We start from the raw sequence: 14,595 nt of genomic DNA on the forward strand, positions 1-14,595 counted from the left end.
TATAGTTAAATAGTGACTTGACATTATTTAGATCAACTATATGTTATATTATATTATTATATTTAAAATAAAACTTAACATTTTCTACGCTGTTATTAATATGAATGTTTTGCTTGTGTTGTTATGAATGCAGTTTTCAGTTTTAGTCCGAAATCATAGTTGAGAAATTTTCCTTAGATAAAGATCTATTAATATTTAGTATTGACTATATTAATATTTACTATTTAGTATTGTCAGACTTCACTAAAGCATTAATTTTATCCCCTTAGTCTATTTAAAACTTTCAAATACTAATTCACTTTGTCTTATCTAATGATGATCATGGGGTATCCACTTTGTCATTTCCATAGTCTCTGGTATGAACACTCACTGTCCTGGTGGGGGTTAGGGCTAGGATGTAATCTCTATTTCTGATGGAACACATGTAAAACCAATAAAATAAACAGTAGGCCTGGACTTAATTATCAGGGTATGCAAACATTTTTTATAATTGTGAACTGGCGCTCCCAGAGCTATTTTGTGTATTGTTATTTTTACTACTTTTGTAGACTAGTGCTAAGCTGTATGCTTATACTTCCGCCTATTATTATATGGGTTAGGGCAATGCTGTTTCCTTTACTTTTGACCAGTGGTCTGTTTGTCAGTTTTAATTATTCTGTACTTGGAACTGCCTGAAAGTTTCAGAATTATTTTTGTTTTTCTTATTTTACTTCATTAAGACTACTTTATAAAATAGTTATATATGGTACATTATTTTTCTAATTGGAACAACTGTCAAAATAATTGGCATTTTGTTTTTTAAAGTTTGTTTTATAAAGTTTGTTTTAAAATGATGGCCACTTCTAATGTTTATGTACTAGATCTTGTCCTTATGTTATTGTATTTTTTATCTGCAGTGTTTTGTAACTGCTGCTTTGCTCATTTGAATTAAAGTATCATTTTGTTATTTCTTCTCTATCTTTCTTGATTTCTTTTATCAAGCCCCTTGGTCACAGACTGAGATGCACAGATACAACCCACCCAGTAGACCTTCTGACAAGTGTAACTTCTTGTTAGCACAGGCTAGACATGACCTTGGGCCCCGCCATGCTAACATAATACTAATATTCTTTTGATATCATTCCAGACAGCATTGAGACCATTCCTGTCCCTAACAATACATAATTACCTTGTTGTAGAATAAAGGTTGAGCAAATAGTTAAAAGCTTCTACATAATTCACTTGAAGGTGTGGTGGCTGAGCAGTAAAGTACTTGGCTTCCAAACATGGGTCCAGGGTTTGAAGACTGGGATTTTTAATTTTAGGACTATTAGGCACCTGTGACATGTTGGGGAAAAGTAAAGACTGTTGGTCATTGTGCTGGCCACCTGACACACTCATTGACCACAGGACACAGAAACAGATGAGCTTTATATCATCTGCCCTGCAGATTGCAAAGTCTGAAATGGGAAATTTACTTTTTTTTTTGACTTTATACAATCCACTTTAATATGTTTTTTAACATTTTGCTCTACTTCTCCCATTTTTTGTTTATCATTCACTTTGTCTTTGGAATGTTTTCTTTTTGATAATGATTGAATATTGAGGTCAAATTAGACTAGTTGACTAAGAGTTTGTATAGTGTAATCACTGATTAAATCTTTTTGGTAATTTTCCATTTCATGGCTTATTAAAATTCTTCATGTTCCTTGAAGTAATTACTGTACATTTCAAGGTGTATTGAGGCCATCACAATGATCTGCTGTTACTTCCCTTTACCATTAACTTTCAAATACATTAATAGTTGTCTCAAAATATAAATTCAGACCGAACCTTGATGATAGAGAAATATATGTAAAAGACTTGTTTTATACATATTAATTATCCAAGAGGTTGTTTAGTTACTATTAATTTAGAGTTATGTCCTCTTGAAACAGTTATGACACCAATTTATTTACCAAAATATTTTTAAAACTCTCTTTAACTACAAATTTAAAAGACCTGATATCAAAAGACCAGATACCCAAAGGAATTCAAACTAAAACTATTGGTTTGCTTAACGATCGAGATTCTTCATGTTGCAGTTTTTCATATAATATTAATTTTATAAGCAGCTTATTATTGTATTAGGAAAAAGTTAAGATATTGTTACGATTTACTATCAACCCTTGACAAAACAATGTGGCTAAGTCAAGAACCAGACAACATGGGCTCTAATATAAGGAGACACTTTAATGAGTGTAATAAATAATAAAGAGAAAACAATCAAATACAATATTGTTACAAAGCAATTAGCTAAACAAACCTGTTTGTAAGAGCTTTTAAGTGACATGGAAAAGCAAATGATCTCAAATTAGATCATATAAATCTCAAACAAGATAAGATCACAAATGAGATAGATAGATCTCAAATAACATAAGATAAAATGTGTAAATTAAGAAAATAAAGCATGAGGAAAGCAAAATGACAAGATAGATATAAAACAGAATTAATCAATTAGCCTATTTTCCCAGCTAATAAATTTCATCTTTGATTCCCAAAGTAAAATGAGTCTAAAAAATTCTATACATTTTTTTTTTAACAAAAGAGAAAAATTAATTACAAAACTAAAAATAAATGTAAAGGCTTTCAGTAACTTTAGAACAGAACAAGTTTCCCTTAAACATTCCATCTCCTCAACATTCCATCTCCTCAACACTCCATCTCCTCAATACTCCATCTCCTCAATACTCCATTTGAAAACTTGAGCTTCTAAACTGAGGGAGAGACACTTTTAGTCTAGAAACAAGTAAGAAAAAAAAAAGCCAAAAACTGTCAAGGCAAAGTCTAGATCTAAGTTTAGATGTCAACACTTTATTTCTCAGTCTATTTGTTTGTTTAGATTCATGAGCGAGGATTTAGTTCAAACAGGATGTTAGAAGAAAGGAAGAATTCTAAACTAGGGAACAAGACAGTTACTGCTTTAGTTGCTCCGAGAGTTGCATCTTGATTTATAGGGTAGTGCTTATTTGAAATTGGTTGAAACCATCTTCTAACTCAAGCTAAGTGATGGTTACCTTTGTTTTGGTTATAAACACATTCACTATTTGCCTATCATTTTCCAGGATTGGGGCGTGGTGGCTGAGTCATTAAGGTGCTAGTCTTCTGAACCTGGGATTTTGAATTTCGGGATTTTTAGGGCACCCCTGAGTCCACCCAACTCTAATGGGTGCCTTACTTTAGTTGGGGAAAGTAAAGGCGGTTGGTCGTTGTGCTGATCATATAACACCTTCGTTAGCTGTAGGCCACAGAAACAGATGACCTTTACATCATCTGCCCTATATAGGGCAATATCGAGCACAACAGCTGAAAGGGGGAAACCTTAAATAAGTATTTAAATAACAACCAACACTATAAGCTTGAAGGGCAACCTTCATTGGCAGATGAAAGAAACTAAGAGCTTTCACAGACCCTAGTCTATAGCCATCTTTTTGCATTATCTTCTTATTCTTCTTATCCTAGATGATTACATCCTACTCAGGTCCCTAGGTCAATCTAGTCATGCAAGTTAGTCAATGACTTAAACTCTGCCAATGCACTGGTTTCCTGGCTGACTCAGGCAACCCATTCCATGCTCTAATAGCATTAGGGAAGAAGGAGTATAAATTTGTCCTAGCAATTGAAATGAGAAATGTGCCTTTATCTTTGTCTTTCTAAGTATTTTTTAAAGCTTTGTTTTGTATTTGAAGTTTATAGTTTAATGTTTTATGTATAATTGCTACTTTATTTTGAAGTAAACTCAACATTTAAGGGCACATTTGGATATTGCGTGACACCAAAAAATTACTTTGTTTTAAGCCCAATCCCCAAGAGAGTAACGTAACAAAAAAAAATGAATTTTACAAAAGTCTTATTTGTTAATTTTTATTTTCACTAATTACATTTGTCATCCTGGTAGCTATAAATATGATGGAACAAGGATCGACCTTTAAAGGCACTTTGATGATGGGAAAAGTATCGACCTTTTAAGGCGTTTTGATGAAGTGAAAAGTATCGACCTTTAAAGGTGCTTTGATTATGGGAAAAGTTTCGACCTTTATATGCGATTTAATGATATGAAAAGTATTGACCTTTATATGCGATTTAATGATATGAAAAGTATCGACCTTTATATGCACTTTGATGATGTGAAAAGTATCGACCTTTATTTGCACTTTGATGATGTATTTAGTTTTTTCCCTCCAATAAACAAGATAAAGAAACAATGTGCTGGTTTTGTCACAATGTAATCAGGTCGCCTGCCGAGGCCGAATAACACGTCGGAAAACTTTTGGTGTTACAAAAAAACAACAACGGGTACTTTTTCCATTACTAATTTTAGAAAACCCAAGTGTGATGACTTTCTAATTGTTATTGAACAAGAATCATCAAATTAAAGTAAAAAACTGGTCAACCTCAATGAAATATCAACCAGCAGCACTTTATTCACTACTAAGTCTATATATATATATATATATATATTGCGGAGGGGTGTGTGTAAAAAAATAACCCCCGCACCGAAAAAATCCTGGCTACGCCCATGATATGACATGCCAATTGTAGGCCGTTTTTTTTTTTTTTTTGGTAATGCCCGGGCCGACTTTGATACCCACTCCGCCCCTGGATCTATTTAGGCCTGTGTAATAATAATAAATATAATTATAATAATCTTTATTGTCCGTAAGGAAATTTTAAATTGTCTTGCAATTTGTGCATTACACCAAACAAAACATTGTAACTACACAAAAAAAAAAGCAAAATGTACATTCACACCTGACTCTCTCATAATTTACATGTGAAAAGTTTATATCAAATTGTTTCTATTTAATGATTTGATTGCCAGAGAACAAAAGAGTGTTTGTGTTTAACATGTTAAAAATATAAAAAGCATTATGAATAAAAATATTTATATATTGATGAAATTAGGGCTTAAAGTTTAAGCCTTAACAGCACAATTGCACAATGACTACGAACAAAAATATTTAATTGGGGATGAAATGACCGGGGAAGAAATGACCGGGGATGAAATGATCGGTCCCCTTAAAAAAGTATTTGTTAGACAACTATTTAGAATTTGTGCAGGGAAGTTCCTTAAACAATGTAAAGGGCAATAGAGAAGTGGTCAGGGAGTCTGGATGGTCATATTTCTAAAACAGAACTAAAAATATGACTTTAAAAACAATTTAGGCCTACGTTGCACCTTTAAAGTAATGGCAACATTAAGTATTTTCAGTTAATACAGTGATGCTCAACCTTACTCGACCTGTGGGCCATTTTCATTTCCAACACCCGTGTAGCGGGCCACATCAACAAAAAAAGATACAGAAACGAAATGTAATTAGCCTGTAACTATTAGAAGAAACCTGTGGATCCAGTACCCGTAGTTTAACAATCTTTTATTCGCGGCTCAAATCAAGATTGCCGTTTATATGTTGTTCTTTTTTTTTATACAGCCATACAAGTTTATAGAACAAACGTGTTGACTTTTTATAATGTTCCACAAACAAGTAAAGATCCGTTCACTTTCTTTTCCTTTTGGATTCTATATTTAGAGTCCTATCTCATAAACCATAAATGCACAAATGTTAAAGGCCTGGTAGGCCTACCGATCCATTAGAGAAACAAATTAAAGACCCCTAACGTAGGTAAAGATGCATTTTTTCAACCACTTCATTTTATACACCGAAGTTTTGGCGGACAAGATGAAACTACGTCGCGGACCGCATCTGGCCCGCGGGCCGTATTTTGAGTATCACTGAGTTAATATAATGACTCAAACTTAATCCTATTCAGTAGATATACTGGAGCTATTGTCTCAAAAAAGTAACTGACAAATAACAAAAAAAAAAGGCAAATTTAATGAACATGACTTTGATTCTAAATGTTAATTTAAAATTCAAAATTATAGTTTAGAATTAGACGGCATTGTCCATCATGAATGAAAAAGAAAAAAATATTAAATATATTAAAAAAAACAAACAAAGCTTATATAAGAGAAAGAAGTGCACGTTTACAGGCAAAGGCCTATATCCCAGTACTGTTAGATTTATTCCCTTTTCTATATAAAACAAAATTAATCAATTACTACTAATCAATTAATTAATTAATCTGTTAATTTTTTATTATTGAGTCAGGATTTGTTGATCTGATATTGGGAAGTGCTAAAAATGACGGGTACAAAATTTAAGACAGACTGAGTTGATATACGCTTTGTAAAAGCGTGAATAAAAAGAAAATGATGCGTTTTGTGTGTGTAATCTATTTTTAATTCGTAGGAAGATAAAAAAAAAAACTGCCCCGGGTGAGGATCGAACTCACGACCTTCAGATTGCTCTTCGAGCTGTAGTGATTATGAGACTGACGCGCTACCTACTGCGCTACCGAGGCCACATAGTTGCGAAGAATTTTTTTATTACTATACCTTATGCCTTCCTTCTCGTGTTCGCAACGCCTTCTTTTCATTATTTATATTTATGATTCTCAATAACTACTAATAAATGGCATAAACTAAGAAACAAAAAATGATAAAGATATAGAATGCTTATCTGTAATGTTCATATAAACTTTCTATTATTTACAGACAGTAGTGAAATGAGATTAATTCTGCTACAAACATTTTTGTTTTTGTCTCTAACATTTTTACAGACTACAAGCTTTGTCTCTAGTGAATATTTTCCAACCAATCATTGCTCTCTAAACTCGCGAAGTGTGTCAGTGGGCTGGATTGGCCTCAAGCGAGGGGGGAAGCGCAGCCAGCAGTTCTTCCCGTTCATGCTAGGTCTGTGTAACTGTGTTATTATGGTCGACAGAATGTGTTCTGAACTTGGATGAATAACTATCGCATTTCCATGGAAAATGCTTACCCTTTATATTCCTAGGATTTTACTTTGGTGTGCATGTTTATCTTCTGCTAGTGGCTACCTAAATCTGTACTTAAGCCCGCAAGAGACCTTACGTTTATTAGGTGAGTACACATTTTTTTCTCAACTGACTCAACCGACCCCCTCCCCCTCTTGATCTCTCTTTCAAGCTCAGTTTTATATTTCAAATAGCATTTAGTATGATTTAGATCTTGATATGTACTCCTCGCGCATTTAACATACACAAGAGCTAGATCTAGTCTTGACCTATTGTGTGCACTCACGTTTAAACTAGAATCTATATAATAACAAAGATCTAGACTAGTCTACATTATTTCTAGATTTATTATCCTTATAGATCTAGATCTAGATATATCTTATCCAATTATCCAGTCTTGAGACACCGAGTCTCAATTCAGGCTTAACAAAAATAATGGCATAGATCTAAATAAATGTGTGCATTTTTCGTTTGAACAACAATAACCCGTCACGAATTAGAAAAAAAAATTAGATTTAGATTAGAATCCGTAGACTATATATCTAGTAGAGTCTAGTATAAGTATATAAGTCTATAGATCTAGATAAAGATCTACATTATTCTGTATCTAGTTGAATCTAGAGTCTAGAATAAGTCAGTGTAGACTATATAAATATAAGTCTATAAATAAGGTAGCCTTTGACTTCAGAATTTAGTCTATTGCGATATCAGTCATTACATATTCCAAGTTTAATTGTATTCTCTTGTTATAGAATTAGTTTGCATGCCACTATTATTGATGTTAAATTATACCTAAGGTATGTTTTCATAAGCCAAGGGTAATAAATATGACTGTATGACTATAGGCCTATCACGATAATGGAAAAAATCTTGATTTACGATTTTCAGTGCTATGAGCCTATGAGTGCATGCTACCCAATAGGCGAATTAGCTAGATATGACTAGATTATGGCTTAGATATAGATAATAATAATAAGGCTAGTCTTCGAGTAGATATAGATCTACATAGACATAGCCTACTGTAAATCTAAACCTAAACCTGCTTTTTTACTTTAGTTAGGACGATATTAGTATATACTAGTATATACATCCTCTGTTTGGGATCCATCCCTCAAGAAAACATAAAGAAACTAGAACAAATACAAAACAGAGCAGTGAGATTTATAGCAAACAAACATTCCAATTTGATTACAGTAACACCCTCAGTAAAATCTCTAAACTTAGAGACACTTCAGGACAGAAGACTAAAAAGTAAAGTAGCTATAATACATAAAACACTTAACCATAATTTACAAATAGAAAAACAAAACGAGGCACATTTCTTATTCCATACGCTAGAACGAATTCGCACAAGTGCTCTTTCTTCCCTATTGCCATTAGAGTAAGGAATGGGTTGCCTGAACCAGCCAGGAAAAACAACGGATTTCCAGAGTTTAAGTCATCGATTAACATGCATGACTAGATTGACACATGAAATGCATTGGACGTAATTATCTTCTTTTTTGAAGTATGCCTAACGTCTGTAATATATAAGATAAGACAAGGCTTAAATGGGAGATTTTTTTTTAAATTACGATTTTTAAAAAAATATTTTTAAAACAATTTTCCTCTTGAAATCAAGATCTAAACAACAGTTAATGTTTATTTTCAATCACATGTTATGATGATAATGTTCCATATTTGTTTATGTTGGATTTATCTACGTTTATTCTTTACAAACGATTTAGTGATACAATATGTCTTGTGACACAGTCTTTTGTGACATAGTCTTTCTTGTGAAATCACCATCTAAACAACAACAAAGGAAACAAAGACATACATGCCATCAATTAAGGCGGTGACAATCAGTGACACTTGCACGTGACAATTGTTACCTGAACGTATTTTAATACTGTACACATCTGACTTTAGTGACGAGTGGGGAAAAAAACACCAACAGATTCAGACAAATTGAAATGTCATTTTTTTTTATTTTGTGTAAAAAAAAAAAGGAAAAACAATATATATGTTTTAAGGATTGTCAAGACACATTTCGAAGCGAATTCGAAATAATATCAGAAAATTGATTCGTATAACTCATGGTTTCGTCTGTTTTATACATTTCTATTTATTCCTTGTGCCACAATCCTATATCTTCGTGTGTCTTGTGACTCAGTCTAAGAAGTAGGCTTACAAGTCTTGGGTTTGCTCATTTTATTGACTTGAAAGCGGACTAAGTGTAGCTGTAAATCAACTTCGGCGTTTTATACTCTTTTAACTCAACGGTCTCCAGATCTTTGACGACTCTTATTATTTTCTTTTTATTGAGTTCGGAATCTCAAGAGGTGCACTACGTCAAACGTGGCCGCCATGCGGTCGCTATGCACATGTAGTAAAAATGCGATTTTCTCGGCGCTGCAGCGAGGCGCATAGGTTTTGGGAATCACTGTTGGAAGAGCCCATCACGTGACAGGAAAGTAAAAAAGTCTCATAGTTGTCTCATTAACGGAACAATATGCACATCTATTTTCACTTGAATACGAAGACAGTTAAGTTAAAGAATAGGCTGGAACTTGGCGATAAAATTATTTTTAATTAGTTAGAACACATTCAACACAATGTATGAATTAGACAAGTACAAGAGTTTCTCTAAGTACTATGATTCAGTAGATTAAAAGTGTATTTGTTGAAGGAACTGAATTCTGGCTTGAAAGATTCACAATGGACCTCATTCACCAATCGTAAACAAATAACATTTAGCCACGTGATAGTATTGATAAAACAATGAAAATTACGTATCACGTGAAAGCCTTTATGGATTGCGTAATTTGTGTACAAGATATAGAGAACCACGTGGCAAAATGTTGTTTGTTTACGATTGATGAATGAGGTCCATTGACACTGGAAACAATTTCTACACTTCTTGTAGATGAATTTCCATAGCAACACTATCCTTCATGAGACTACATTATCCTTCATGAGACTACATTTGAAATTTCGTTCCTCCTGGATCGCTATATTTTAATTTTTGAAAAAGTTCTCACTTTGTAGTTTCTGTCTTAGTAAGGTAACAATGAATCCGTAATATAACTGAAGCAATACACACAGGGCCAAATCGGCCTAAAGCCGGCCCTGAATACACAAATACAAATCTAGCTTGTGAACAAAGTAATATGAAATAGGTCGTTAATTTCTCTTTCAAAATTATACACAAATTGTGGATATAGATAAAAAGAAAAGCTTGCAAACTCTTTATGAGTTCAAAAAGATGGATGGACTCGGATCTCGAAAACAGCTCTAACGATTTTCCTAGCTCTACACCATTGTTCCGATTATTGTTATAACACCAGAGGAATTAAAGAGAGAAGAAAGCTCCAATATTGTTTTCAATCTAATCGTAGGCTGAGAATTTTATTTTTAGGTCACTGGATTAGACTTCAAAGTAGAAATAAATCGTTCGATGTAATTTAAAACAAATGTTGATTGGATTTACCTGTTGGCATATATTTCTTTTGGTATGTTAGACTTTAAAAAAAATTACTTTATTGCAGCTTCACAATGTCTGATAGACTAGATCTGCCTTTCGTTTGGTTCTGTGTCTGTGTTGTTTTTTTTTTGGATGGGAGGAAGAAGAGGGGAGCGTGTAATTTGAATACATTTGCATTTTACATTGCTTCTCTCTGATGTGTGGCCTTGATTCGACTATAAAAATTGCCTCTCTTTGATGTGTGGCCTTGATTCGACTATAAACATTGCCTCTCTTTGATGTGTGGCCTTGATTCGACTATGAATATTGCCTCTCTTTGATGTGTGGCCTTGGTTTGACTATAAATATTGCCACTCTTTGATGTGTGGCCTTGGTTCGACTATAAATATTGCCTCTCTTTGATTTATTTAGTGATTATGTCATGCAAAGAACTCTCTCTGTTTTTCTCTCTCTCTCTTTCTCGTTCTCTTTCAGACAATCGAGCTGTATGTATTTTAAAATACAAGTCAATGGTTGCTATCTTTTTAAAATATTTATAATAAACATATTTACTTTTGTTACCAGCTTTTTATTTTATTTTCGAAGACGGAATAATGTTACGGGAGCTAGACTTACTTAATCCCTCTGGTAGATGTAGTCATAATCATGATTAAACATCCAGGCTATTGTGAAGTATTGCCTTACTTGGCCAATCAGAACCAGAATAGTCGAACACGAACTGTAGAAGTGGCAGAAGTGTGTTGCTGAAACTCTGATCGAAGTAGACAAGAAAATAACAGAATTTTTAATGCTTTTCTACATTTTTAAATTTTTGTTTTGTTAAATGGGACTGGTGTAATTTTTTTGCTTTGTAACTATGGCGACTGGTCTATGGAAAGGGGTTTCAAGAGTAATTAGCTAATTGTATTCTACAGTTTGACAGAAGAAGTCTCTAAAAATTTTACTGGACTCATCCCAATGGCTGTGATTGCAATCGAAATCACCTATGTTAATATTGTGACAACACAAGTTATAGTATGGCCATGTTTGTGACGACACAAGTTATAGTGTGACCATGTTTGTGACGACACAAGTTATAGTGTGTATTGGACAACACAAGTTAATAGTGTGACCATTCTGTGTGGCAATACATGTTAAATGTAAGTTCTGATGTATTTAGTACACTATCATCAACTACTACTTTGACTTTGACTGTTACCAGGAGAGGGCAATGAATTAAATTTTACCAGGTTGGGGGGGGGTAGAAAGGGAAGTTGGGGGGGGGGGTGACGTTTCTCAGGAGGCGGAACTCGAAGACAAAAACAGGATGGACGGGAATTGAATTCCCGGGGTCAATCCTGCCTGACTTTATTAATTTTGCTCTGTTCTCGTGACGCGCTCCTCTGTTTAGATTTCATTAATGACCAGCACAAACTGGACAGTCCACTGAGGACTGATTTTGTTTTCCCTCCCCGCTGGTACTCTCCCCTTGGATATGCCAAACCCCTCGTTCCCCATCCACTCTCAGTAGTTCCACCCCCCTCCCCCGTAATGCATTTCAATTCGATTCTATAGAACTGCGATAATGAATTCTGTAACTAAAGGATACTTCGATTTCAGCTGTTTTGTAAACTTAAAATTATTACATTTGTTGGAACGTTTGTAGTATTCATTTTTTTAAAAATTGTATTATATTCAAGCAGTTTGAGACCATACTACTGATAATAATAAGTTAGATTTATATCAGAAAAATTAATATATCTGTAGTGTGACAGATTGATTTTAGGCCTGTAATTAATTTTATATCCAATAACTTTGACTGTGGTCTGGACGTGGATATCTAACCTGTTTGTCTTGTGCGTTATTGTAAGTGAAAGTATAAACTGAATAAACCACATACAAAAAATCTTATAATTACCGTGTCCCTTTATTTTATACCAGATAATTTAAATTATTTGATTTTAGTATAGAAAATCAATTCTTACTTTATATTCAAATAAAATATTAAAAAAACTTTCATTCATGTTAACGTGGTTTATTTTCAATACAATTCCAAGTTTGCAATTATTATTATTATTCCACTTTCTTTTTTTAAATGTAACTTTTGCTTTAAACCCAAAATGAGAAATGATCTCTCTTACATCTTTTCATTTTAGCTCTGTGGCATTTGGCGTCCTGAGAAATTATCTGTTCCTTTGGTAATTCTTGTAACACAGCTGCAATACCAGACGCTGTAACACTTTCGCCCTTCTTTCTGCTTCTGTTATGTACGCCATCTATAATCCAGGACCCTTCCTTTAAGCTTTCTCTCCATCTGTATCTATCCTGTGCTTTATTTTCCCAACTGTACATGTCAAAGTTTTTGATGACCTTCATGTTGCGTTGGCATAGGCCTATATCCGTATACATTAAAAGTGAAGCGAAGAAAACAAAATCCTACTTAGAAGAAAAAGTTAATTGTCGTTCCCAACATGACTTGCCATGCTAGTAGGGACCTATCATTTTATATTTCATAGTCGTAAACTTATTCATTACTTCTAGTCATCTTTGAGCAGAATTAGAAATAAATTCTAAAATTGGCGACAGAATAGTTTGCTCAGACATGCATGATACATGCACACGTTATTTACATACACGCAAACACGATCGACTAAAATCAACACGCCTAAATATGCGGAAGAGGAAGTCATCCCTTGTTGTTGCTATAGGAACGCCTGTAAACTAGATCAAAAAATATGGCGCGTGCGAGACGATACTGTGTAGTAAAATAAAACAGCGCTTTCAATGTTAGAGAAAAAACTATTAAAGGATAAACAGCAACGCTCTGAATGAGTATCTCTTATCGAATGTAAACAATAACAAGGCTCTCGTGCCAGTTATCTCTAAATATATGCACATTAGGAGTTCCCCTTCCCTTAGTTCTGTTATCTAAATCATTTGTATAGAGATGAACTCGTATGAATGTTTGGCTCTTTACATAAGAAGGGAAACAACTATTTGCCGTCTGCCATCCTTTGAAAAATGCGGATCAACTCGTAACAAATAAAAAAAAAATTGTTGGCTCTCCCTATATCGAAATTTCAAAAGACCTTTTCAAATAAGAGTACTATAAAATCAATGGTGTGTATGGTTCTAATGCCCCGATGTTACATAACTGCTTAACATTTTTCTAATATGTAGAATTAAACTACAAATCAAACAAACAGACTAAAACACACTATAACAACACTTGAAGCCGAAGCCCTCCCAATGTACCGATGTAATGTACTTCACTGTTTTCTCGCGCTCACGGTACCATGCAACTACACCGCCATGGCATGAAGTCAAGCAGGGACAAGGGAGGGAAGCAGTGAGTAAAAAACCAACAAACCAACACAGCCTTTGTCATCGTAGAACTCTGTTTCGGTGTTAGAAGTATTAGCAGTCTAAGAAAAACACCAACCAGGGGATGAGGTGATATTGTTCCGGACTAGGGGAGATAATTGTTTTATCACCGGCGGGTCGTTCTATCTTCTACGTTGTCTGGGGGGGTTGATATATACTGTAAACACGCTGAGAGTCGAACGTAAACTGTTACGTCAACACTACCCGCGTAATCGTCTTGAGCAGACGAACGTATCTTAGCTCCAGAGGTAACGCTTAGAGTCGGCTTAGACAATGTCTGCTGAATTAAGCGGTCAAAATAAAAACTCAAAAAAAAATATATAGCTATATTAGGTTAAAGTTACTTAAGAGTCCGGCAGCGCATGACTGTCTGGTCGTAAGGTATACGCGCTGGACTGTCGTTCGGTTGTCTCTGGTCCAGGGTTCATGCCCTGCCTGCTGCCGTCGCCCTGCGGGAATTTTGAACTAGAAAGTAGATTGTCCTCAACTGTGAAGGAACATACGACACATGTAAAACATTACCCAGCACTCCCCAGATCACAGGCTTAGTATGCGTTTTGATAGTGTAGGCTTTGACTAGATACATGAATATTTTAGTTTGAGAAGATTGAGCTGTGCAGTGCATAGCGAGGGATGGGTCGGTGCTTACTGGGATTATGTATTGGGGATGGAATAAGATGCCATGTTACAAACATAAATGCCTGTATTCTGTGCTTCAGTGCTTCCATAGATCTAAATGAAGTATTTGTCATTGACCATTACTCCGTAAATTGATAAAAAAATGATTTAAAGTACTAGTCTGATATTAATATTAGGCGTGAATGTTATTGCATTAAAATTCCTTCTGACATTTAGCGCTCTTCCTTAGAAAAAAGAAAACGATATCGTGTTTGTTGTATGTCTATCACTTT

At 34.3% G+C, this 14,595-nt stretch overlaps 1 protein-coding gene and 1 non-coding gene across 3 annotated transcripts in view; one reads left to right on the plus strand and one right to left on the minus strand.

Annotated features, from left to right (window-relative positions):
- Positions 1-6,290: 6,290 nt before the first annotated feature.
- Positions 6,291-6,384, minus strand: Trnam-cau (transfer RNA methionine (anticodon CAU)). Its single transcript has 2 exons — positions 6,348-6,384; positions 6,291-6,326 (listed from the first exon to the last, which is right to left on the minus strand). It is a non-coding gene; the product is annotated as a tRNA-Met (tRNA).
- A 354-nt stretch (positions 6,385-6,738) lies between these two features.
- Positions 6,739-14,595, plus strand: part of LOC106055686 (tyrosine-protein kinase RYK-like) — a 145,312-nt gene continuing 137,455 nt past the window's right edge. The window contains exon 1 of one of the 2 annotated variants that reach the window (XM_013212073.2): positions 6,739-6,961. In XM_013212073.2, coding sequence (XP_013067527.1) covers positions 6,853-6,961 — 109 coding nt within the window. In that variant the 5' untranslated portion in view covers positions 6,739-6,852. The remainder of the gene's footprint in view (positions 6,962-14,595) is intronic. The other variant, XM_013212072.2, reaches the window with a different exon arrangement.

Source organism: Biomphalaria glabrata, chromosome 15 (genome assembly GCF_947242115.1).
Source record: "Biomphalaria glabrata chromosome 15, xgBioGlab47.1, whole genome shotgun sequence".
NCBI lineage: Eukaryota > Metazoa > Mollusca > Gastropoda > Planorbidae > Biomphalaria > Biomphalaria glabrata.